The following is a 12,288-nucleotide window of genomic DNA, read 5'->3' on the forward strand; positions in this document are numbered from 1 at the left end:
GAGTTGAATACTTTATGACATGAAGTAGTGAGGCAACTATCATTGTCTCTTTTAAAGGAAGCTGGATAAATACTTGAAACAGATGGTGATGAAGGGGCATGGCAATAGAGCAGCCTGTGAGATTAGTCAATGGTCCATCACTTATAATGGCTGCATTATAAGTGTACTTTGGCAGGTTTATTATTTTGTCAGAGATGGTTCAAACTGTTCATTGATAGTCTAGCAGTCTGCACTACAGTGTAAGGCAATGACTACTTCCCCAGTGAGACAGAATCCCTGGGTCAGTCAGGCTGTGAAGTGAACTTGCAAGCTGATAGGCTGGTAGCCTAATCCTAAAATCACCAGAGCTATCAGACCACCCTAAACTACTTAAAGAGATGTGTCAATAAAACCCTTGGAGGCAAGTCAAATATAAATGAACTTGAACTTTGTGAGTATTTGATGTGTCATATGTTTAATAGCTGCCATAAAACAAAGTAAAAAGTGAATGCTGAGAAACTGGTCACATTACTGTGGCAAGCCAGGCAGCGCGCAATGTGCAAATGTCAATCCTTCAAACTGTGAAGGTCTTGTACAAGAAATGTCTTGGTTCGTTTACTGGATAGAGTCAAGCTCTGATGTTTGTTTGCTTCCTCATATGCTACTGAACAAAGTCAAACTGCTTTAGTAACATTGCATCTGTACAAAGATATTTTTATGAATAAAGTATATTTTTGAAATAAAAGGACATAGTTTATTTTCACCAATTTTAAATTGTGACAGAATTGCAGAAATATTCTTTTGTTAAATTTGATTGGCAGATTATGTTCAGTTTGGACGATTTGGCCTATTTCCGTGCTGTATGACTGTGTCCTTCTCTTCATGTTTGGGCATCACTATTTTGCATTTATTCCTGCGCTAAAGGTTTTCACTACCAGATGAGTCTTGGAGCTTTTTGCAGGTGTGGAGAGGGCTCCTTACTTACAGCATGCCATTGCAACTATTTTCCACAAAAACTTTATTCTTACATACAATTAAGGTAACACAGCATAAATTTCCACTGGAGGCATTTCAGTTAAGGCTAACTAGATTGTTCCTTTGGATGAATAAATATATATGTAAGCGTATAAATTATATACATTGCAGGTTAGAAGAATGAGTGGTCATCTCATTGAAATATAGAACATTCTGCAGGAGATTGACAGGATGGTCAGTGAGAGGTTGATTCCCCTGACTCTGCTTCTATCACATAGGGACAGAGTCTCAGAATAAGGAGCTAATCATTTTGACTGAAATGAGAAGAAATTCTTCCCTCAGAGTTGAGTCTTTGGAAATTTCCAGCCTTGAAGGCTATGGGTACTCCATTGCCTGGGGCAGGTGGTGGTGTGTTGGTAAAGTTACTAGACTGAGACCGAGGCTTGGATTTCAGCATGGCAAATGGTGTAATCTGGAATTAAAAACTAATCTAATGCCATTGCCATCTCATTCATAGCATCCTTTAAGGTGTGAAATCTTTACCTGGTCTGGCTTCCATGTCACAACAAGGATGTGGTTGACTCTTAACCGTCCTCTAAAAAAGCCCGAGGAAGCCACTTCATTCAAGGAGTAGTTGTGATGGTCAATGAATGCTGACCCAACCAGAAATATCTGGATTTCAAAAATGAATAAAAAGCAAATCTCTCTCGACATCAGAGTTCTACAGTGTCTCCATTTAAGTAAAATGCTACTTTTCTGTCCTTCCTGTCAAAGTGGACAAGTTCCCATTTTCCACATTCATAGTCCATCTGCTAAATTTCTACCCATTCACCTAATTTGTTTGTATCCCTTTACAGACTTCTTATGTCTTCTTCACAACCTAATTTCCTACCTATCTTTGTATCACCATCAAATTTAGGAAATCATTCATATAAATTCTGATTAGTTTAGAATATATTAGATTAGATTCCCTACAGTGTAGAAACAGGCTCTTCGGCCCAACAAGTCCACACCGACCCTCCAGAGAGAAACCCACTCAGACCCATTCCCCTGACTAATGCACCTAATACTACAGGCAATTTAGCATGGCCAATTCACCTGACTTGTACATCTTTGTACTTGAGGCCTCAGCACTGATACTCCACTCATCACATCTTGCCAACTAAAAATGAAGACCGAATTATGCGTACTCTCCATTTCTTGTTACTTAGCCAATCTTCTATCCATGCTCACGTTACTTCCTTAATCCATTAGACCTTATATTGTGAAGTAACCTTTATCAAATGCCTTCTGGAAAGGAAATCTAATTTAACAAGTTGAAACTTTCTCTTTATCCACATTGCTTGTTACTTCTTCAATCAACTCCAGTAAACTATTCAAAGATAATTTCCCTTCAAACAATCCTGTTAACTCCAAACAAAAAAAAACTGCAGATGCCGAAAATCGTAAAAAGAAATTATTGGAAAAATCCAGCAAGTCTTGTGTTGTTTGTGGAGAGAAAGCAAAGTTAACATTTCGGGTCCAGTGACCCTTCTTCAGAATTGTTCTGAACAGTTTCAGTTCAGCAATTTCTGCTATTGTTTCACAGAACCTTTGCAGCACAGATACAGACCCTTTGCTCCAAACAGTCCATGCTAAACATAATCCCAAACTAAACTAGTTCTGCCTGCTCCTGGCCAATATCCCTTCAAACCTTTCTAACATGTGCTTATCCAAATGAATTTTAAATGTAGTATTGGAACCCAATTCCACTACTTCCTCAGGAAGTTCATTCCACACCCAGACCATACTGTAAAAGAATTTGCCCCTCATGTCTATTTTAAATCTCTTTCCTCTCACCTTAAAAATGTACACCCCTAGTCTTACAACATGCTGGTGTGCAAAGGGACATGGGTATTCTTGTGCATGAATAACAGAAGTTTGGTCTGCAGGTGCAACAGGTAATTAGGAAAGCAAATGGAATTTTGTCCTTCATTGCCAAAGAGATTGAATTTAAAAACAGGGAGGTTATGTTGCAGCTGTATAGGGTCTGGTGAGGCCACACCTGGAGTACGACATGCAGTTTTGGTCTCATTACTTGGGAAAGGATATACTGACAGTAGAGGGGGTGCAGAGGAGGTTCACTAGGTTGATTCTGGAGTTGAAAGGGTTGGATTATGAGGAGAGACTGAGTAGACTGGGATTATATTCATTAGAATTTAGATGATGGGGGCCTCTTATAAAAACATAAAATTATGAAGGGAATAGACAAGATAGAGGTAGAGAAGATGTTACCACTGGCGGGTGAAACTAGGACAAGAAGGCATAACCAAAAAATTAGGGGAAGCAGATTTAGGACTGAATTGAGAAGGAACATCTTCACCCAAAGGATTATTAATGTATGAAATTCCCTGCGTAGTGAAATAGTAAATATGCTTAAAGGAAAGATAGATACTTTTTTGAATAGTAAAGGAATTAAAGGTTATGGAGAGAGGAAGGGTAAGTGGAGCTGAGGCGATGAAAAGATCAGCCATGATCTTATTGAATGGCGGAGCAGGCTCGAAGGGCCTACTCCTGCTCCTAGTTCTTATGCCTTGAAATCCCACATGCTAGGGAAATGTCATCTAGTGTTAACTCTAACTATACCCCTCATAATTTCATAAACTTTGGTAAAGTCACCTCTCAACCTGCTACGCTCCAGTGAAAGAAAGTCCCAGTCTATCCAGTCTTTCTTTGTAACTCAAACCTTGAATTGAATTGAATTGAATTTATTGTCATGTGTACTGAGGCATAGTGAAAAGCTTTGCCTTGGGAGCAATACAGGCAGATTACATAGTTAAGTAATATAGATAAGTAAATAATAGGTAAACAGTGGCAAAACAAAAACACAGGTGCAGGCGAAAGTGAAGAGTTTTTGAATCCATTCAGTATTCTAACAATAGTAGGGTAGAAACTGTTTCAAAACCAGCTGGTGCATGTGTTCAGGTTTCTGTACCTTCTCTCTGATGGTAGAGGTTGTAGAAAAACATTGCCAGGGTGGGATGGATCTTTGAGAATGCTGGCGGCCTTCCCTTGACAATGGGCCTGGTAGATGGATTCTATAGATGGGATGTTGGCTTTTGTGATTGTCCGGGCCGAGTTCACACTCTCTGTCTCTTATCTTGAATGATACAGTTGCCACACCAGGTAGTGATACATCCAGACAGAATGCTCTCGATGGCGCACCTATAAAAGTTGGCAAAGGTATTTGCCGTCATGCCAAATTTTCTCAGCTGCCTGAGGAAGAAGAGACATTGTTGGGCCTTTGTAACCAGTGTGTCCACGTGAAGAGTCCAAGAAACAATCTCTATTATCGGGATGAAGGGTACAGAAGCCTGAACACATGCACTAGCCAGTTTCGAAACAATTTATACCCTACTGTTGTTAGAAGACTGAATGGACTCAAAATCTCTTAGCATTCGCCTGTACCTGTGTTTTTGTTTTGCCACTGTTTACCTATTATTTGCTTATCTATGCTACTTAACTATGTGATCTGCCTGTACTGCTCACAATACAAAGCTTTTCACTGTGGCTCAGTACACATGACAATAAATTCAATTCAATTCAGTTCAAGGTTGTTAATGACCACTCCCAGGAGCTTGACGCTCTCCACTCGTTCAACCTCTGTGCTGTTAATGTGTAGGGGGGCATGAATAACATTCTGCCAAAAGTCAAAAATGAGTTCCTTGGTTTTACTGGCATTGACAGCTAGGTTGTTCTCAGTGCACTATTTTTCCAGTCCACCGATGTCTGTAGTCTGTTTTGTGGCCATCTGAGATTCAACCGACTATGGTGGTGACATCAGTGAACTTGTAAATGGCATTAGTTTAGTTAATGTTTCAAGTCCAATATGACTCTTCTGCAGAACCAGATTTACGTCGATTTTACTGATTCTCTGATGCTGTCTGACCTGCTGTGCTTTTCCACCACACTCTTGACTCTGCAGAACTAGATAGGTCCATGTTATTGTTTGAGTTCTGTCTCCATCTCTTTCATTTAAACCCATCAACAAGTTCTTCTATTCCTTTCTCTCAGATGCACTTATCCAGCTTCTGCATAAATGATCGTTTGCCTCAACCACTGCAATTGATAGTGAGTTCGATATTCGCTCCAGTCTCAGTAGTCATTGCTCCTGAGTTCCTAACTGGATTAACTGAATTGAATTGAATTGAATGCCTGGTATGCCTTTCCATGTCCGGTAACATCTCTTCTGAACTCTCTCCAGCATAACTATATCCTTCCTGTAGATGGGTGACCAGAACTAGACATAGTATTCTGGAAGGAGAAAATGATGAGAATTGATGTTTCGGGCAAAAGCCGTTAATTAGGAATGAGGCTTGTGAGCCAAGGGGGCGGAGAGATAAATGGGAGGGGTGGGGCTGGAGGGGGAGGGGGAGGGAAAGGTAGCTGAGAGTGTGAAAGATAGATGGAGGTGGGGGAAATGGTGATAGGTCGGAGAGGAGGTGGAGCAGATAGATGGAAAGGAAGATGGACAAATAGGACAGATCATGAGGGTGGTGCCGTCCAACGTGATTAGATTATATAGTTTAATGTATAACCTGTGGTGCCCTCAAGACTTGTCTTACCTGTCTATCTTCCTTCCCACTTATCCACTCCACCCTCCTCTCTGACCCATCACCATTACTCCCACCTCCATCCACCTATCGCACTCTCACCACCCCCTCCCATTTATATCTCTAAACATTTGGCTCACAAGCCTCATTCCTGATGAAGGGCTTTTCCCCGAAATGTTGACTCTCCTGCACCTCACGTAGTATTCCATAAGAGGTCTCACCAATGTTTTGTATGATTGCATTGAGATTTTCAAAGTGACACATTATATCATCCAAAATAAAGTAAATTCAGCATTTTCCCCATGACAAATGTTAAGCCTATTGAACAGTGATTTCCTGCTTCCACCTTTCTTGAATAAAAAGAACAAATAAACCATTCAACACAGGTTATACATTAAACTATATAATCTAATCACATCAAGATATGGCTCTCTAATCGATGCTTCGCTATTTTTCTCAACTGTACACACCCCATGAAGAGTCAAACATTCTCATAACTCTCTCCTACAGAGGTTTCCCTCAAATTTCCTGACTCTCTCATCTTTGCACACCCCTTCAGGTATCCTTCACAGGACTGAATAATCCTCCCCCTTGTGGACAGCATCAATTCCATGAAAACTTATTGTAAGTATATACAGCCTCTTCTATTTCTGAAAAAAAAAACAGGGCTGGGGGACTGCTTAAAACTATTGCAGATCCTGGAAAGCCAAAATAAAAACTGAAAAGTGCTGGAGAAACTCAGCAGGTCCAGCAGAGTCAGCGAAGAGACCGAAAAACTTGACTGGAGTCAATTTAGATTAGATTACTTACAGTGTGGAAACAGGCCCTTCGGCCCAACAAGTCCACACCGACCCGCCGAAGCGTAACCCACCCATACCCCTACATTTACCCCTTTACCTAACACTACGGGCAATTTAGCATGGCCAATTCACCTGACTTGCACATCTTTGGACTGTGGGAGGAAACCGGAGCCCCCGGAGGAAACCCATGCAGACATGGGGAGAACGTGCAAACTCCACACAGTCAGTCGCCTGAGTCGGGAATTGAACCCGGGTCTCTGGCGCTGCAAGGCAGCAGTGCTAACCACTGTGCCACCGTGCCGCCCACAGGATATAATTATGGATAAAGGATGAAATTATGACACAGCTGGATAGCAGTAACAGGGTAGGTCAGAGTCAGCATGGATTTATGAAGAGGAAATCATGCTTGACTAATCTTCTGGAATTGTTTGAGGATGTAACTCTGAAGATGGACAAAGGAGATCCAGTGGATGTAGTGTACCTAGACTTTCAGAAAGCCTTTGATAAAGTCCCACATAGGAGGTTAGTGAGCAAAATTAGGGTGCATGGTATTGGGGGCAAAGTACTGACTTGGATTGAAAATTGGTTGGCTGACAGGAAACAAAGAGTAGTGATAAATGGGTCCCTTTCGGAATGGCAGGCAGTGACCAGTGGGGTACGGCAGGGATCAGCTGCGACCGCAGCTTTTTACAACATATGTTAATGATATAGAAGATGGTATTAATAGTAACATTAGCAAATTTGCTGATGATACAAAGCTGGGTGGCAGGGTGAAATGTGAAGACGATGTTAGGATATTACAGGGTGACCTGGACAGGCAAGCATGCAGGTACAGCAGGTAGTGAAGAAAGCTAATAGGATGCTGGCCTTCATAACAAGAGGGATTGAGTATAGACGCAAAGAGGTTCTTCTGCAGCTGTACAGGGCCCTGGTGAGACCACACCTGGAATATTGTGTGCAGTTCTGGTCTCCAAATTTGAGGAAAGACATTCTGACTATTGAGGGAGTGCAGCATAGGTTCACGAGGTCAATTCCTGGAATGGCGGGACTATCTTATGTTGAAAGATTGGAGCAACTGGGCTTATCTCCCTTTGAGTTTAGAAGACTGAGAGGGGATCTGATTGAGATGTATCAGATTATTAAAGGATTGGATACTGTGGAGGCAGGAAACATGTTTCCGCTGATGGGTGAGTCCCGAACCAGAGGACACAGCTTAAAAATAAGGGGTAGGCCATTTAGGACAGAGATGGGGAGAAATTTCTTCACCCAGAGAGTGGTGGGTGTATGGAATGCTCTGCTCCAGAAGGCAGTGGAGGCCCAGTCTCTGGATTTGTTTAAGAAAGAGTTGGATAGAGCTCTCAAGGATAGTGGAATCAAGGGTTATGGAGATAATCTTTGAGGAGAAAGTGAGGTCTGCAGATGCTGGAGATCAGAGCTGGAAATGTGTTGCTGGAAAAGCGCAGCAGGTCAGGCAGCATCCAGGGAACAGGAGAATCGACGTTTCGGGCATAAGCCCTTCTTCAGGAAGGGCTTATGCCCGAAACGTCGATTCTCCTGTTCCCTGGATGCTGCCTGACCTGCTGCGCTTTTCCAGCAACACATTTCCGGTTATGGAGATAAGGCAGGAATAGGATACTGATTGAGGATGATCAGCCATGATCATAATGAATGGTGGTGCAGGCTCGAAGGGCAGAATGGCCTACTCCTGCACCTATTGTCTAAAAACAGTTAATACTTCCAGTCTGACATGTTCAAGGTTGTGCAGGTTAGTTTATTTAGCCATAGTGTTCAGGGATGTTTAGATTAAGTGAATAGGTAAAAACAATGACTGCAGATGCTGGGAACCAGATTCTGGATTAGTGGTGCTGGAAGAGCACAGCAGTTCAGGCAGCATCCGAGGAGCAGGAAAATCGATGTTTCGGGCAAAAGCTCTTTATCAGGAATAAAGGTTAAGTGAATAGGCAATAGTGTTCAAGGATGAGTAGGTTAGGTGAATAGGCAATAATGTTCAGGCATATTTAGGTCAAGTGAATTGGCCATAGTTTTCAGGAATGTGTAGGTTAGGTGCATTAGTCAGAGGAAATGTAAAGTAATAAAGTAGGGTAATGGGTCTGGGTGGGTTACTCTTCATAACGTTGGTGTGGACTGATAGGGCAAATAGCGTTTGTCCACACTATATGGACTCTACGGCCTTTCTTCAGGCGCCTCCTCCCTATATTTCATTCTCTCTTCTATTGCTCCTCCCTTTCCTATAACCAACGCCTCGCTGGAAACGGCCACGTCTCCGTAGTGACACCCTCGAGCCGTTCCTCCAATCAGAAAGGCACACCACCGTCAGGAATGAACGGTGTCAGGGCATCACGAGACCAACCGCTCGCGTCACCCGCCCCATCCCTCCACTCATTGGTCAGAGCGGGGAGGCTCGGGACGTGAAGAGGCGGCCTGGCGGCCCGCCGTATGCGCCCACAGCCGATTGGGCAAGCGCAGAGCGGGCGGCCAGCCCCTTGACCAATCACAAGAAAAAGATCCCCGCCCCTAAGGGAAACGCCGATGAGTGGTCGCGGAATGTGAGTGACATTGGTATTGTGCAATCGAACACTTGAGGGCGGGCTCTAATGCCATGATCCGATCCGGTATTGGTAGTACCCATCGGAGTGACGTCGATGCTGACCAATCGATGGACGGGATGGGGTTGCCGGTAAGCCCCGCCCACAGTCCCTTCCTAACGGACCATAACAAACAGGAGAAGGGCCGGAGTTGAGAGTTTTCCGGGTGTTAGCAGCTGCCGTTGGGTCTGCTGCTCCTGTCGTTCATGTCCGATTTATGGATTCCTGTCTTCGGTTCGGCCCCTTGGGCCGCTGTCTACTCCGTCTCTTTCTGGCGGTGGCCGTTGCTGTAGCCCAGGGGCAGCCGCTCCCCGAGGCTCCGGCTTCGGCACCGTCCGAGGCCGCCTGTGTCCGCGGGGTGAAGCCGATCGCAGTGCCCGGCTCGCCGGCGGGAGGAGGCGGCGGCTTGGAAGCGGTCGTGGAGGACGATGAGGCGGAGGAGAGTGATACGAGCGGGGAAGATCAGCTCAGGTAAGGGACCATCCTCCCAGTAAACCCGACCATCTCTTTCCCCCCCCCCCCCCAATCCCAATCCCAATCCCGCCTCCACTTTTGCCACACTGCCCTCCTCCCCCCCCCCCAAACATTGACCACACTGCCCTCCTCCCCCCCCCCCACATTGACCACACTGCCCTCCTCCCCCCCCCCCACATTGACCACACTGCCCTCCTCCCCCCCCCCACATTGACCACACTGCCCTCCTCCCCCCCCCCCACATTGACCACACTGCCCTCCTCCCCCCCCCCACATTGACCACACTGCCCTCCTCCCCCCCCCCCACATTGACCACACTGCCCTCCTCCCCACCCCACCCCCACATTGACCACACTGCCCTCCTCCCCCCCCCCACATTGACCACACTGCCCTCCTCCCCCCCCCCACATTGACCACACTGCCCTCCTCCCCACCCCATCCCCACATTGACCACACTGCCCTCCTCCCCACCCCATCCCCACATTGACCACACTGCCCTCCTCCCCACCCCCCCGCCCACATTGACCACACTGCCCTCCTCCCCCCCCCCCACATTGACCACACTGCCCTCCTCCCCACCCCATCCCCACATTGACCACACTGCCCTCCTCCCCACCCCCCCGCCCACATTGACCACACTGCCCTCCTCCCCCCCCCCACATTGACCACACTGCCCTCCTCCCCACCCCACCCCCACATTGACCACACTGCCCTCCTCCCCCCCCCCCACATTGACCACACTGCCCTCCTCCCCCCCCCCCACATTGACCACACTGCCCTCCTCCCCACCCCATCCCCACATTGACCACACTGCCCTCCTCCCCACCCCATCCCCACATTGACCACACTGCCCTCCTCCCCACCCCATCCCCACATTGACCACACTGCCCTCCTCCCCACCCCCCCGCCCACATTGACCACACTGCCCTCCTCCCCCCCCCCCCACATTGACCACACTGCCCTCCTCCCCACCCCCCCGCCCACATTGACCACACTGCCCTCCTCCCCCCCCTGACATTGACCACACTGCCCTCCTCCCCCCCCGACATTGACCACACTGCCCTCCTCCCCCCCCGACATTGACCACACTGCCCTCCTCCCCCCCCCCACATTGACCACACTGCCCTCCTCCCCCCCCACATTGACCACACTGCCCTCCTCGCCCCCCCCACATTGACCACACTGCCCTCCTCTCCCCCCCCACATTGACCACACTGCCCTCCTCCCCCCCCCACATTGACCACACTGCCCTCCTCCCCCCCCCACATTGACCACACTGCCCTCCTCCCCCCCCACATTGACCACACTGCCCTCCTTGCCCCCCCCACATTGACCACACTGCCCTCCTCCCCACCCCATCCCCACATTGACCACACTGCCCTCCTCCCCACCCCATCCCCACATTGACCACACTGCCCTCCTCCCCCCCCACATTGACCACACTGCCCTCCTCCTCCCCCCCCACATTGACCACACTGCCCTCCTCCCCCCCCACATTGACCACACTACCCTCCCCCCCCCCCCCCACATTGACCACACTGCCCTCCTCCCCCCCCCCCACATTGACCACACTGCCCTCCTCCCCCCCCCCACATTGACCACACTGCCCTCCTCCCCCCCCACTGACCACACTGCCCTCCTCCCCCCCCCCAGATTGACCACACTGCCCTCCTCCCCCCCCCCCCACATTGACCACACTGCCCTCCTTCCCCCCCCCACATTGACCACACTGCCCTCCTTCCCCCCCCCACATTGACCACACTGCCCTCCCCCCCCCCCCCACATTGACCACACTGCCCTCCTCCCCCCCCCCACATTGACCACACTGCCCTCCTCCCCCCCCCACATTGACCACACTGCCCTCCTCCCCCCCCCCACATTGACCACACTGCCCTCCTTCTCCCCCCCCCCACATTGACCACACTGCCCTCCTTCCCCCCCCCACATTGACCACACTGCCCTCCTTCCCCCCCCACATTGACCACACTGCCCTCCTTCCCCCCCTCACATTGACCACACTGCCCTCCTCCCCCCCCCCACATTGACCACACTGCCCTCCTCCCTCCCCCCCACATTGACCACACTGCCCTCCTCCCCCCCCCACATTGACCACACTGCCCTCCTCCCCCCCCCCCACATTGACCACACTGCCCTCCTCCCCCCCCCACATTGACCACACTGCCCTCCTCCCCACCCCACCCCACCCCACCCCACATTGACCCCACTGCCCTCCCCCCCCCCCCCCCCCCCCACATTGACCCCACTGCCCTCCCTCCCCCCCCCCCCCCCCCCCCCCCCCCCCAATTGAAGCAGGGCCATATGACACAGAATTTAAAGCAAATGATCGTTTGCTATAAATTCTGTGACTTGTGGTCCTGCTTCACAACCACCTGATGAAGCAGTGCTTTGAAAGCTAGTGCTTCCAAATAAACGTCTTGGACTATAACCTGGTGTAATGATTTTTTTTTTAACTTTGTCCACCCCAGTTCAACACCAGCACCTCCGAGTCATAGGTTTCGTTTGACATTTTTATATTCTCATGGAGCTCCTTGTACTTCATTTAACCTAGGAGTAATAATTTGTGTTCAGTTGTTGAACGTGACCTACGTGAAACAACATATACTAAACCACCTCAAGTAAACGTGCAAAGCATGATTTACGGCTGTCTCGTGATTAATAGTTCTTGGCTACACTTCCAGGAGCAATTTAAATACAATGCAAGAACAGGGGATGCTATTAGACTGAACAGACCAGTTTTAACTGCTGGCCAGTGCTGAAAGTTCTCAGAAGGAAGTAAAGTTTTAGCAACAGAAAAGAATTGAGTTGGAACATCTGCGGACAGTGTTCGCTAGATCTTTGGTT

The 12,288-nt window shown here is 48.2% G+C and overlaps 1 protein-coding gene across 3 annotated transcripts in view; it reads left to right on the top strand.

The window, feature by feature from the left end:
* Window positions 1-9,104: 9,104 nt before the first annotated feature.
* eif2ak3 (eukaryotic translation initiation factor 2-alpha kinase 3) overlaps window positions 9,105-12,288 on the top strand; it is a 95,534-nt gene continuing 92,350 nt past the window's right edge. For all 3 annotated transcript variants that reach the window (XM_043698574.2, XM_043698669.2, XM_043698756.2), the window contains exon 1: window positions 9,105-9,423. In XM_043698574.2, the coding sequence (XP_043554509.2) occupies window positions 9,170-9,423 (254 nt within the window). In that variant the 5' untranslated portion in view covers window positions 9,105-9,169. The remainder of the gene's footprint in view (window positions 9,424-12,288) is intronic.

Source organism: Chiloscyllium plagiosum, unplaced genomic scaffold, assembly GCF_037043375.1.
Source record: "Chiloscyllium plagiosum isolate Xiang-an unplaced genomic scaffold, Cpla_swu_hap1 HiC_scaffold_1, whole genome shotgun sequence".
Lineage (NCBI taxonomy): Eukaryota > Metazoa > Chordata > Chondrichthyes > Orectolobiformes > Hemiscylliidae > Chiloscyllium > Chiloscyllium plagiosum.